The sequence below is a fragment of the Agelaius phoeniceus genome, chromosome 4 (assembly GCF_051311805.1).
Source record: "Agelaius phoeniceus isolate bAgePho1 chromosome 4, bAgePho1.hap1, whole genome shotgun sequence".
Lineage (NCBI taxonomy): Eukaryota > Metazoa > Chordata > Aves > Passeriformes > Icteridae > Agelaius > Agelaius phoeniceus.
In genome coordinates, this window is record NC_135268.1 from 61491997 (window position 1) to 61507264 (window position 15268).

The 15268-nt window shown below is 36.4% G+C and overlaps 1 protein-coding gene across 1 annotated transcript in view; it reads right to left on the reverse strand.

The window, feature by feature from the left end:
• The window catches only part of STX18 (syntaxin 18), a 60384-nt gene that overhangs the window by 23930 nt on the left and 21186 nt on the right, over positions 1–15268 (reverse strand). The window contains exon 2 of the mRNA XM_054633068.2: positions 2635–2702. Within this exon, the coding sequence (XP_054489043.2) occupies positions 2635–2702 (68 nt within the window). The remainder of the gene's footprint in view (positions 1–2634; positions 2703–15268) is intronic.

The window sequence follows — 15268 nt, forward strand, 5'->3', positions numbered from 1 at the left end:
TATTCCAGATCATATGGGATTCCAGATCATATGGCTTCATGCTCAGCACATACAGCTGGGGAAAGAAAAGAGGAAGGGGGGGTTGACATTGGGAGTGATGGCATTTGTCTTCCCAAGTCACTGTTACGTGTGATGGAGCCCTGCTTTCCTGGGGATGGCTGAACACCTGCCTGCCCATGGTGAATAAATTCCTTGCTTTGCTTGGGTAAGTGGCTTTTTCTTTCACTATTAAACTGCCTTTATCTCAACTCATGAGTTTTCTCACTTTTACTCTTCTCATTCTCTCCCCAGTCCCACTATGGTGGCACTGAGCAAGTGGCTCTGTAGGGCTGAGCTGCCAGCTGGGGTTAAAATGACAAAAAATTCCTTATCACAGAAGGCAAAAACCCTACATGCAAGAGAAAGGAAATAAATCCTAATAAATAGGAGAGGATGAAGGTGCAGTGGCCTGTAAGCCAGCAAGCTTAGATCACTACATCAAGAATTTCTTGTATTTTGCCACTTAGATATTTTGTAGGTAATAGCCAAATCAAGAAGAAAGAAAATGAAAAAGCAATTACTAAGTCACTTTAGGTATTTCTGTTAAGTAGTTAAAGTTTGATAAAATAGGCCAGGGCCTTAGTTTCAAATAACCACTCTTCCAACTAACTTTCTCATTGCTAAAAATTTTCCTCTAAAAATGAATTAAAGACATACCCTCTGTAACAGAATATTTCATGCACGCCAAAAATAAAAACTCCATTATTGAAGAATTCATAGTCTTCAAAAGTAAGGTCAAAGAAGCAATCAAGAACCTGATTGTAACACTAATGAAGTTTTAAAAGGCACACAATAATACAACTTGGTAACTCAAAAGCTCAATTTCACCAACACATTGTGCTATAGTTGGGAAAACAAACAGCAGGACTGACAAATTACAAAGTAATAATTTTCTTCTTGAAATTTGACATCTCCTACATAAATTTCAGCACAGCCTTTCAGTATTAAATTGTTCCAAAACTGTCCCCACTACTTGAGTATTGAAGAGCTGTTAAAACTGCTGTCTTGACTGAGTGAGGCATTTGCTAAGACTGCAAGACTGACAGCATGGATGCTATGATGCCCTTTGTATCCATGAAGTAGAACAGCACAAGTAATCTAGTGTGGAATTTGACATCTTTATGTCAAATTAAACACAAGCAGATCTAAGTTTGACCATTAAGAGCAGAATCAACTGCAATCACAGATGAGATCTGCAGTATTATTTTATGGTTTAATAAAGTAAATGACACTTCTTTCCTCTCCTTAATGAAGACTTGGGTGGGGGGAGAGGAGCGTGGAAAGCACTGAGAATTACCATGATAACTTGTTGCAACTTGTTTACAAAAAGAACATTAAAAACTTCTGGAAATCAAAATAACCTGGACACATTTTTACTCTAACTACTTCCATTTTATGCACACTATTGTTAATAAAATACAAACACAACCCAAAATTTAACCACTACTGACTGCTCTTACTGGAATTATTTGCAGTTTCTCAACCACTGCATGCACATTCAGTTTTGTCAGTATTAAATTACTGGCTCCACCTAGTGTTGCTCATGCCCTATTCCTATAGGCATTGAAAAGCAGAGAGCCAGTCATAACATGGAGCTGAGCACTACTTCTGCTTGCTCCTTGGAAAGAGCATCCCTGACCCACCTCACACACAGAACTGTGCACACCCTGAGCAGCATTTTCACCAGCACTGACTGAACAGCTCCCACAGCCTCTCACTTATAAAAGACAGGATCTTCCTTTTTTGTTTTGTTCTTAAAATAACAAAATACAGCTTTTAAACTCTTGTGGAGACAAAAAAGGGCGCCAGAAGTCTTCTGATAACTCACTCAGAACACACTTTGACTCCACTGATGAGGCAGTATGGCTGTTACTGTGACAGACCCTTTCAGGACTAGAGTTGTTTCTCAGAAAAACTGTCCCTCCTGTATGGACTGAGCCTAAGGAATAGCAGATGGCTCATCTATTCTTATTGTCTTTTCCTGGGAAAGGATATCTGTCTGGAATAGATAGCAATTCTACTTGGTATCTTGGAAGCTTTTAACCCAAAATGATTTTAGGCTGCATTTTATCTACCTTGATTGAAGCAACAGCTCAGCTTTAGTCCGAACTGGAATACACTCAGGGCTGATTCACCCAGTTTGCATGTAACAAAGTATCACTACAAAGCAAATTGTACATTTCTCAAATGCTACAATGATTTGTGCTCAGTTAACCAAAATACAGGCTGCACTAATATTTAGATCTTATGATAATTTGACTTAGCATCTGCAGACCAGAAGATACTATGTTTTTCTTACAAACTTGTAAATTTGTATTTTAATTTTCTAAAAATCCTACTGCTAAAGTTACCAATAAGTAAACAGATATAGCAGTTTTGAATAATCTTCAAATTCTGAGCCTCATTTTATTCAGGTGCCCTGTTTTCTTGTGACAGCACTATTCTTCCATCTTGTAGTACAGCAAGCCAATTAATAACAATCTCTGGTTTGGTTTTAGTCATTATGCCTATAGGTTTCAAATCTGTTCACTTTGTAAGAATTAAGATAAATAAATAAATATTAGATAAACCCATTTAAGCACAGTGCACACTTACCTATAAGCATTAATGTAATCCTTTCTGTGTTGTAGAAGAAAATCTTTCAGCTTTCCAATATGAGAAATCTAAATGAACAGAAATCATAATTAAATTTCAGATTATTTTATGTTTGAAGTTCAGTATTCCACACTTCAGACATGAATTCATAAATTTCTTATTCTATAACAAAATAGAATAATAAAATTTACTCTTTTTTACTAGAATTTTCACATTTTCCAAGCTGTCAATACACAAAAATAATCTAAAAAGAATCTGTTGTATGAAGGTCTAGATTGGAGACCAGCAGTAAAAATACATGTCTTCTCCCCAAAGAACATAAACTAAACAGTAAATATAACTACAATACTAAACATTAAAAATATTAAACATGGTAACACAAAACATCATCTAAATTTTCAATCCAGAATTTAATGATTCCAGAATTTAATGTACACTTTGGAAATAAATTCATTCTGGAGACCACACAGGAAATTTTTCAAGTTTTTACTGATCAGATATACATATTCAAGTCCAGCTATCAGAACTTGTATGGCAAGGTACTGACCCTCCCCTTCTACTTTTGCCCAAATACAGTGACCAGTTTGTGCCCAAACTAAAGTATTGTCTCTACTATCTGACAATCATTAGTATGCTTTGCCAGATCATACATACCAATCTAATTTCCATTTCTGAATTTCCACCCTCACTCTGGATAACTTTTACTATAAATCACTTCATTTTCTTTTTTAAGAAATCTTTACAAAGATCTTTTGGAAAGCCAAAAAAACATCTGTAACAACTTTTGAAAACTTCAGTCTAATTTAAAAAATTTGGTGCAGCATAAGATGCTGCTTATTTTAGAGAATGAAGGAACTACAGAAGTGTAGCTTAATTCACCAGAGAAATGAGAAGACATGATGGGGAGTGGGAAAAGGGAAGAGAATTCTATACATTAGCAGTATATCCTTTCTGAGGCAACTTTTAAAACTATATTCTCAAATATTAATTAATAATTCAGTGTAAACAAAGCATGCAAGGCATTTTACAAAACAAAAGTTTTTTTCATTTACAATAAATACAGTGTACTCCATGTATCTGGGAAAAAGTGTCAGAAACTGGTCTAGTCTTAAAATCCCATTTTCATGCAAATGATCTTTGCAATTAAACAAACAGAAAAACCACAGAGAAAGAACACAGAATAGTTTGATAAATAGAAGATTAATTCCCCCAATTATTTTTTTTTTCAAAAGCATCTCTTTGAAACAAAGTGCAAGGCAAAAATATACTTAGTAAAACCACAGTAATTTGTACAACTCAAGATAAGTGTTTCCTTGTGCAAATAAATAAACCTCCATTTCCCTATTATTATTATTTGCTCTGTTTCAGTTTTACTATAATTCATCATAATGGAAAAGGATTTTCCTAGTTTTCATGTCTCAAGTTTTTTGTTTGATTATCACAGGAAATTTCATCCCATTCATAGCAAACTGAGTTCTGTCAGTACCTTCAGGAGTTTCCCAAAGTGTGTTAGCACTATTATACACAGCAAGAAGGGAAATACTGCAATTGCTACAAGACCAATGAGGCACAAAGAATAAAATAAACCATTGTACAGATATTCCTTCTCATCACCACTTGAACTTATTATTTGTACAGTGATCTCTTTCTCAGTTCAGACTTGGTATGTGATCAAATTTGCTGAATGGATAAATCAAGCTTGACTATGAAAGCAAAACATCTAAAACAGTTATACAGTGTTCTAGTGGAACAATAATACTTAATAGGCAGAAAGAAAGTACTACAGAGGACAAAACAAATGTAAAATAAGAAACGCTCCAAAACATTTACATTAACGCACAAGAAAACACTAAACTAGAATACAGATAAGCAAAATTTTGTAAGCAATAAATCTTCATATTACTGCAATAGTTACAATTTAGGAGTGATTAACAAGCAGAAAGAATCAGAATGACAAGCAAGAGCACTGTCTTACAGTAATTAATTCATCTAGTCACAAAGAGCATTCTATTTAGGCTAAAATTGTCATCATGTGTTTGAATTGCACTGACCCCACTTTGCCTCTCCTTCATTTGTAAAGCTATTTTCATGAATTTAGAATGACACCATTATGCCCATACTCACATCAAGCTCTTAGTTCCCAAGATTTGCATCAGAAGTGAGACTTCTTGTTTTAGTTTCCCTCAAATTCTAACAGCATCTTCTGCAATCCTGCACTGCAGATATTTATTTCTCCTTTTGTTACCATGTACTACTGGCATAGCTTTGAATTCAATTTGTCATAACCATAGGAACAAAATTAACTTTTTTTATTAAAAACAAGGTCTCACTAGTATTAAAGGGAGAGAATGCTAATTTTATTTTACAAAATTGATTGGTTTTCTGTCTGATGCTCAAATTTTTGTAGATACAAAATATCCCACATTGTACAAAGAGAAATCCTGAAGATATCTCCAGGGTCATCAACTTGCAATTATTCTGGTGTAATCAGAGGCCCACCATACACTCTTTACAAAGTTGGCAAGCTTCAGCCTAAAGGAACTAAAGCTTCTCCCTATTACAACTGAATGGCTTTATTAGAATCCTATTGCTCTTATTACTGTCAAATTATTGTCTAATTTCCAGGTTTACTGATTACCAATTTCTATACATCTCTTGTTGCTTCAGAATGGTCCTTTCCCTTAAAAGTTCTCTTTCCCTGCATGTGTGTTTGATTTTACTGTCAGTAATTCTATCTATCTATCTATCTATCTATCTATCTATCTATCTATCTATCTATCTATCTATCTATCTATCTATCTATCCCTAGCTTTTGTAACCCAGAAAAATAACCCCAAGCTTTTATTTCCTTCTCACAAAACAGTTCTGAAGTTGTAGAACCCACAGCTTCCCTCTGCATTTGTTCCAGTTTGTATCCATCCATTTCCAATGCAAATGACTAGAAAGGAATTCACTGGTGTTGGTTATTTTCTAACTATTTCTGCTGGAAACACCTTTTTTTTCTACTGATTTTTCTATATCTCAGTATGTATCTTGCTTTTGCTCCATTGGTCTATGGCTTTTTCCTTATTAATTTAGCCTAGAGTCCATGACTAAACCATTCCTCATTTATACTCCAATTGCATGACAAATCCACACTTTTTGCTAATTTTCTTTTTATTGAAACAGCTGAGAATATTTTAACTTCAGGAGGGTTTTAATACCAGTAGCAACTCATTGTGAACTTGGCCAAACCTATCTTTATCTCTGTAAAAAAAGTCTTCCCTATTTGCAACAGTTTTCTTGGCCAGTCTTTTTCACCCTGCTTTCCACTCCTTCTGGCATAAATTTTTATATCTTCTCTTAATTAATCTTTCAAGTAGATGTAGTAGAATTTTAAATCCCACTTGCATTTCAGCACACCCATTTTTCCACTCCATTTACCCATCCATCATAACTGCAACTTCCAATTTGCTCTACATGCCTGTTTTCAAAACATTTTTACCACCACTTGACACAGGTGTCAAAAGGATAGATGAGAGCAATTTGAAGAAGCACAAACACATCTGAGTATTGGCCTCTCGTCATGGTTCTCATTCTTTGCATCTGGAAATTTACTTCCTTTTTCTCCCAAAGTCTGGAGCAAAGAAATAAGCCTTTCCTTCAACCCCAAAATAAAGAAATTATTTCCTTCCTTTCCTCCCACCCCACAGAGAGAGGAGGGCTTAGAAAAAAGCCCTTCATAGTTGTAGCACTCTTGCACTACATAACAACTAAATGTATCTTATAGGGAAGAACATTGCTGAATTTCCAGATAACTGACATTTCTAAGGGAATCAGGGAATAAAATACCTTTCCTCACAATATTGTGAGCACCAGTTATATCATTAGAGCAACAACATCTTCTTGAGCTTCTGTGCACTGCCAGAATCTGGTGGGTTATGTTCCTTCAAACAATGAAGACTACTTAGGAAACTCCAGAACTCCAGGCTCTCCCTCTTCTCTTCCCATTCCCACTGACACTCCCTTGAGGGTCAATATCACACCCCAAAACATTGGAATTACTTTTTTTTTAAATTACTCTTCTGGAAAGAACTGTTTTTTATCATTTCAGTTCCACAAATACCTGTACCAGCACAAGGGAGGGCAGGAGCTGAAGAGTACCAGTAGGGAACTTCCTACAAGATACATCTGCCATGAATGGATAAGGTATATATAATTACAACCTAAAAAACATGATAACCTCCTAAGCTCAGTTACTGAATCTGGAGACTCCAGGTGTTATTTAAAAACTCCAAACTGTAGTTCTAATCATGAAAACCCAATTGATTCTCTACAGTGAAGCAGCAGCAGTTTGCCACTATGTGACAAACAAAAGCATCAACATCATGCAAGTGGAAAACACTATAAATTCTCATTAAAGCCTGTAACATAACTTTTTAAAAGTTCCTTTAGGTTCCAGTTTGCACTTGATCCCCACAGTAAACTATATCTTTAACATATATATCTGTGTTTTGTTTGCAATACAGATTTTTTAAACAATTCTTATTAAAGCATAAAAGCAATTATTGCATCTAATGTAGGTCTGACACAAAAGGAAGCTGTGAATGGCTGCCATCTGCTACCACAGGTGGCATGCATAGCTCTATTTATACTTGGGGCCTGCACTAGAAATGGTAGATGTTCCTCTGTTTAGAGATTTTTCTAATGACTTCAGAGCAGGCTAAGTTATTTAAAACTATAAGAAACAGGAAAGCATTGCCTCCAAAACAGCATCTTGATGAGAGGCAGAGGCTTTAGAACAAGACGCTGACTACACTTCCTTCAGTCTCTTAGCAATACATACAGCATTGCTTTCCACTCCCAACAAAGAATTGATCACTCATGAAACAGTAGGGTCCAATTTGCATGCGTTTAACCCACTGCAAGAAGCAGCAGCATTGTTTACGATTAAAATGATTGGAGTAGGTTCCCGTGACATATTGTAGAGAGAATTCAAGCATGCTGAATGGTCATTTTCATTGAACAAATATAGCGCTTTATCAAATTTACTCTTCCAGCAGAACAATGCCCAACTATTTCCTACCATATAAAATTGACGGTTACACTTCGCGCTGTATTGCCATTCTGAATTTTTTAAAAGGTGTACTTTGTTAAAAGAAACTTTAAAAATTACTTAAAACCAAAACATAATAGAAAGGCTTTTGCAGAAGTTGTGAGAGTGGTATTTACTGTTGATTCAGCAGCACTAACAAGCACTGCTGACTATAGTGCCCTACTATCCCTTAAAACAGGGGGGGACAAAAACTTTAAAGAAAATTTTACATTTCATTTTCTGATATGTTTGAAAAACATTATCTCCAGTGTCTTACCTAAATAGATTCCGTTTACAGATTCATAAAAAGGTGACTATATCCTACAAGCCCCTTGGCTTGTGTAAGAAGTGTAAAATTTAAGATTGGTATAATATTAGTATCTAGGCACCTATCCTGTTTTCAATTCCAGACATACAGTTAAGCCAAACAAACCCATTGCCTATTTCAAGAGAAATTCTGAATTTCAGTAAAGCATCAGCTTATGAACAGGAACTGCATGTTTCTGACCAAAAGAAACACAGTTTCAGTACTAGGAGGAGATAAGTAATTGGAGTAAGAACATACACTTGTTTTTCCAATGTCTAAGTCATATAAAAAAAAAAAGAGCGAGAGAGAGAGAGAAAGGAAATTTTCCATGGTTAGTGCATGTAATGAAGGTAAGTGTTTTCAGAAGTCTGGAGTGAAAACCCAAACAGAATAGATACTATAAATGGAAGCAAAATTTATATTGAATAATTTTTAAAATAAGAGCTTCAGCTCTTATCTAAACCATTACAGTTGAAAACTAGCTAGAAATGTTTTGATGCAGAAATTACTCCTGTAGAGAACTTTTTCAGTACAAACGACCTTTGGCTAGACAGATGAACTTTTTAAAACCCAACACAGATGGGCTAGATTCCACACTGGTTATATTTTACCTAAGTTATATTTTAAGCACTGTCAGCCCATTGAATCAACACAGACTCTAGATGGATGTTGCTAAGAACTGACAAGATTTTTGTTTTTAAAGTACTGTTACTGGTATTCTACATTTCAGAACTGGAATCTTCGAAAGAGGAAATTAAATAATTCGCTGGTAGAGTGCAATAACTGTAACAGAGCTAAAACCAATGAAATGATATTCACTCGTGTGAGGATTGTTCTTTAAGGGACTTGGTGCGAGTTCGCAGCGCGCCGTGAGGTGGAGCTGTGCCCCCAGGATTGACGCCGGGACTCGCCGGCTGCCTCCACGCGTCAGCCCGGCCGCTGGGCAGCTGATTTGTCTCTTGAGGGGATACATTTGGTTTAGGTTTCCCCAGCAAACGTGAAAGTTTCTAAAATAGGTCACGCAGATCAATTGCTCTCGTAATCTGAGACCCAAAAGAGCAAATAATATCTAAACTGTGGCGAGGGGGTGGCCCGGAGCTGGAAGCGGGGAGACAGCCAGCCTGGCTACCTCTAATCTCAGGAAAATTGTGACTTTGTTCAGTTTCTGCTTTACATCAGCATACATGTTACAGCAACAGCAACGGGCACAGAAACATTTCTCATTGCATTTTATTAGCAGCCTTGCATTTGAAGCAAAGGAATTAACCAAGAATGGGGGGGTCATGTTAACAAAATGTATAATATATATGGTAAGAACATTCAAAACTGAATTAATTGAATTAAAAGCCATGAAAAGGAAGAGGGAAACTTCAAGGTAAAGATGGAACAAAATTTTAAAAATTTTTTTTTAATGTTAAATATTATTAGTATTTTTCTAATTTAAAACAACACATTTTTTAATATAAAATGAAAGCAAAATTGTAGGAATCATTGCAGGAGATTTCATTAGTCATTGTGGAATATTGGAAGTTAAAACCTGTTTGCAGAATACCACAGGCAGTATTTGGTGCACATTAACAAAGCGATTAAGAAATCTTTAAACTGCTGTAAGAAGCAAAGCCAATTTCCTGACACCTGGTCTGGAGTAGAAAACACTTCATTTTGTTTAATATCAAACCATCAAAAAGGAAAAAGTAAAAAAGCACTGTCTTGTACATTAAAACAAACAAACAAAATCCAGTTAGCTCTAAATAATTTTTTTAAATTTTGGGGTTTTTTAGTTCTTGCTTAACATATTTTTATATATACTATTTGTGGTTCAAAAACTGTCTCATTGATTTATACTACTGTCAGTTTACATTTAATTACTTTACCTCTAAAGTGCACTTTAGATCTGTATTTCATTATTTTTATTTTTTATTCATTGTTAATTACCTGCAATGGTAGATTTGGTAGTCAATAACTCACTATCAGCCTAAAAGTCTCACATTTCATCCTACTATGCCTTTCATAAAAATAATCCAGAGTTGGTGTAAGATTCAGTCAAATATATCAAGAAAAAACTATTCTTGCAATTTTGTGACACAACTGCTAACTTCTGTTATTCAAGACTCTTCTAATAAGAGTCAAACAAAATTAAGATCCAAGAGCTCAAAAACTCCTGTTCCCCACTGACCACAATACCCAGTACAATCACTGCATGAAGGTTTCACTGGAGTGCTATCCGGGCATAAGGCTGATAAGTATTTTAAAAATGTGTATGGTATTGACAGCAAACTCCACCTGTGTAGAAAAATTACTTTGAAGTCACTGATTTTTTTTAAATTTTTGTTTTTTAAGGAAATTATCCATGAATATGTTGTATATCCTTAAAACTGTTTTTAATGCTTTGTGCTTTGGACATTTGTAAACAGAAGGGGAAAAAAAAGTTCTATTTTTTAGGGTAATTACTTACAAATACTGAATTTCAGCTCTAAACCAGAGAAATGCAACACACATAGACTTTAAGATAGAGGTCTGCGTTAATTTTGCCACTGTTTCCTTAGCTCTTGTGGAACACACTGGTTTGACACCATCACATATAGAAGCACATCTAGATATTCTGAAAATGGTCTGTCGACAGTCAAAAGGAACATGAAATGACCTGAAAAAAATTACCAGTAGGCTTCCTACAATGTATCATCATGCTAAATGGTTTTAGTAACTAGTTTTCATTTATTATCAGCAGCAACAAAAAAAGAAAGAGCACAACATCTGATTTTAATAAAACTTACTATTTCCCTTTTTCTTGTTTATTGTCAAACTCTAATCTTAACTTTCTTTAACTTGTATTTTTACACAATCATCCAAAACCTCATTGACTAAAATACATATCCCACAACAATTGTGGGGAATGTTTTGGTTGAGAGATACAAGGAAATTGGTCAAAATACGTATTTGCAATAATTGGCGTTTACCACTGCTGTTGAAAATGCTCCTTTTATAACCTTTCAGTAACTGCATTCACGTTGCTTGAGTCTTTCTGTAAGAGATATTTTCCTTGCCTCTTGTTCTCAGTCTGAGCTCATTTTAGTACTACGTTTTCTTGACTGAAAGATGTTTTACGATATAAAGAGCGAAGTCCAGTCTCATTTAGCAGATACTCAGCAATAAATGGTTACTCTTTCCGACCATTATTATGAAATCTTTTGATTTTCTGAAAGGATTTTGCAGTGAAATTCAGAGAGTTCCATGTGCATGTGCTTCACTTTGGGACTGAAATCTGCTTCACTGTAATACACTGCAGGGCACCGCAGGAGCTGAACCCGGGGCAGGGGCTGAACCCGGGGACAGGGGCCGAGCTCGGGACAGGAGCCGGGGCCGGGACAGGGGCTGGGGCCGGGGCCGGGACCGGGACAGGGGCCAGTGCCGAGGCCGAGCTCGGGACAGGGGCCGGGGCCGAACCCGGGGCCGGGGCCGAGCTCAGGACAGGGGCCGGGGCTGAGTCCACGACAGGGGCCGAAGCCGGGGCCGAGCTCGGGACAGGGGCCGGGACAGGGGCCTAGCCCAGGGCTGGCGCCGAACCCAGGGCCGAGCCGCCGCGGCGGCCGCGCTCCCTGAAGCCGCGGCCAGAGCCGAGCCTTGCTCAGGCTCCGCAGCCCCTCTGCCAGGCCCTTCCCACTCAGAGCTCCGCATTTTCGGTGTACTTACACTCATAAGCCCATAGTGATATAGAGCACGAACCGACACATCCATTCTGTCTCAAAATCCTACAACTCTTGTCAAATATTATTCAGAGGGGCAAGTATTTTCCTGGATTTTCATTTTTTGTACAATAACGTTCTTAGTACAAAAATACTTCTATGTTTCAACACCTTCATTTGTATTATACAGACTGAACATTACTTCAGTGGTTGCTCTAGCATTTGTACCAAGTAAGTTTCTCCCCCACTAAAACATCAAGGAAAACACCCAGTCAGAAATTAGATGTTTATGAATCCTTATGTAAAGACCATTTATAGATCAGGCACAAAACCAATAAATAAATATACTGGAATAAGCCAATTCAGTGCACGTTAAGATTTTAATCCAAGTGCTTTATGGTATCAGCGTAAAAATGAATACAAAGGTCCCTTTCTGCCCCCTTTTCTCATGCAACAGGAAACCCTAAGAGCTGGATCCTCTGCCCTACATGGCAGAACTTTCTGGGCCCTGGTAGCCATAAGTCCTTCCATGGTTGATGCAGAGTGAGTGATGCACTGAGAGAGGCATTCACATCCTCAGGAAACCCAGACAGAGCTTCTCCATCGGGCACACACATCTCCTCCTCTGCCCCACTTCAAATGCTCTGCTTCACTGCCTTTTCTGAGCAAGCCACTACTCCTTTGTTACAGCACCTAGGAAGTAGAACCATACAAAAAAAAACCCTCCTCCATCCTTGGGGAAAACAACTCTTCTCCACTAGTCCTTATAACAGCAAAATGAGGTGAGTAAAAATATAGCCTTAAAAAAAAAAGGATCATCCTTTTAATAACTCTTGGACCAGAGAGGAAAGAGAAGAATACTAACAGTCAATCTGAAATCCAATTATCCAATTCCCTTCATCCCGTCCCTTTCTGAATGTCTTATAAATTGTTATCAAGGCAAACCATGACAGATTCTCAACTCTGCAGCAAGGGCTAGAAGTTTATCAGAGCTCAAGTGGGAATAAAAGCATCACAGAAGAAAGACATCTTATCTTGGTCCCACTCGAGAATCTTCTGACATGACCAAAGTCCAAGAGAAGAAAGAACCTCTTCGTTTAGAGCATGTTGCCCTTCCATATTTCCATTAAGTACCAAATGACCATTACACTCCCAAGATAAGACATGAAGTGTCCAAAAGAAGCATCTCTGAACCCCAGGATTTGCTCATTGCAAAATGCTTTTTATGCTGGTTTTCATCTGCCTATGGGTATTTGCCAGCTGTTTTGCCTATAAAAAAGATGCCCCCACCATGGGGAAAATAATTTCTACCTAAAAAAAATAGTCACATAAAATTTTCTCTCTAGAAAGCACTTGCAGAATTTGCTGATGAGAAAGTTTTAGCTGTAATTAAAAGGGAAATCAATGCTACTCTCTCACATCTCAGTAATACTGACAATTCAAACATTTATTTTTAATCACCAAAAGTGAAATCCCTGACAAGATTTCAAGTTATGAAGTAAGGCACTTTTCCTGCCTCACTTTTTCTCAGCCATGAATCTCAGTAAGATTTTTTAAATGTCCACTTCCTGTAATTTTGGTAATTTTAGAGTATAATTATTTTTACATTTTTATGATGCCTTTGGGGTATCATTACAAATATTTTTTAAGCATTTAAACTTAGAAAAATAAAATTAAGTAATATCTTCTCTTGAAGAGAGACTGTCAGTCCTGTTTTGAATAAACAATCCCTTTTAAAGGCAATCTAGAGATTTATATCCGCTGTAACCATAGAAATTAATCTAGAGTTTAAACAAAATAGAGTAAAACATAATTTATTTAATGAAAATCAGAACAGTGCTATTGCAAATGAAAGTTGGGTTTCTGTTTTTTTTAATTCAACAGACAGCTTTGTGTGCAACTGTAAGATTTTACTTGATGGCCTACTTCTTACAACTTAATCATACCCATTTAACCAATTTGAACAAAGCATTCAGATATCTGAGTTTTAATTTCACTTGATATAAATGCCAATCACTAAAAAAAAAGAAGCTAAGGATTTGCAGATTTAAAAAGCTAAAATAAATATATTAAACATCTTCAATGATGAGAGCAATCACGAGAAACTGCTTTGACATTGCAAGGCCAACAGGAACACAGCACAAAATTTTTTATGCATTTCTCATATAAAAAGTTTGGGAGTAGCAGAGAAGAATAAAAATGCATAAACTGGAAAGCTTTTCATATATCAGCATAGCTAAAAAAATGTTTAAAAATAGTGGTTCCTACAGACTAAGTATTTAGAAGTTTGTCTGAAACGTTCCAGCATGCTGACCCTCAACAACAATTGTGCTACATAAAGAAATTCAAGGTTAAACTAATTCAGGATTTATAGGTCAGTTAAGTATGAGTTAAAAGAGCAACAGCATGTTTTGTATGTTCAAAAAGCAAGGAAAAGAACTTGAAGTTCACATGAGGAAACACTGATGTACTTTACAATGTAAAATCAAAACAAAAACATAGCCCAAAATCTAGAAAAAATTTCACATCACAATAGATTGAAATAGTTTCCTGTGGGAACATCTGTCATAGCCATGTAAAGTTGTGAAAAATATTGAAGTACAAGTAGAAGAAAACTATCAAAAAAAAAAACAATTTAACAGGTAATTTCTCTAATTCCTGTATGTTTTACAGTATACTATTCTATGGCACTTGTGGTGGTTATATAACCTGTATGTAAGTCACCACGTAAGCCCTCCTTGACCATATCAATTGGAAATAATCAGATCATATCAGGAAAGTAATGAAAAAACGAATAAAGTTCAGCCTTATTTACAACTAAACTGTGAACTCAATTATTCTATCTGTTATACAATGACAAACACTTAACCAAACAAGAGAAAGAAAATTAGGCTGCTTAAACACTGAGAGAGTTTCTAGTAACTATTCATAAAGTGTCTAGTAACTATTCATAAGCCAGAGTACAAACTCCGAAAACCTTAAGAGATATGAGCTTCTGGTCTCCTTCTCTTAATTCAGTCTGTAGGAGAGACTGATTTTGGAGACTCAGCCAAACCAAGGCTCACGTGGGTATAAAAAAGCTTGGCTTGTAATATAAATGCCAGAAGAGACTCACTGAAGTGAACTTTGCAAGATCATGCAAGACACCTCAAAATACAACAATCTGTTCCTGTCTCTGAGTTAACTGACCTGTATCCTGTAACTGGCTACCATTCCCTGCAACATTTTACTAATTTCTGAAAGCGTTTTATCTATCTCTAGAAAGTCTCAAATTCATAGGAACCCATAACTTCACATAACAGGCAGATTTTTGATAGTACACATCCACAGAAAAGAAAACACAGAGTACATAAGTAGGGAGAGAAACAGAAACAAACAAACAAAAACTAAGGCAAAACCAAGACACACAAGAAAAGGAAACAAAAGGGCTGGCTGAAATAAAGTGAAATAGCCTCTGTACTGAGACATACCACCACTGTATACTGCTGCATTAAGTCTGAGGTTCCAACCAGAAGTCAACTCCAAAGGGTCTCCAAGAAGAGAAAGCTGTAAACATTATCCCCATGGCTG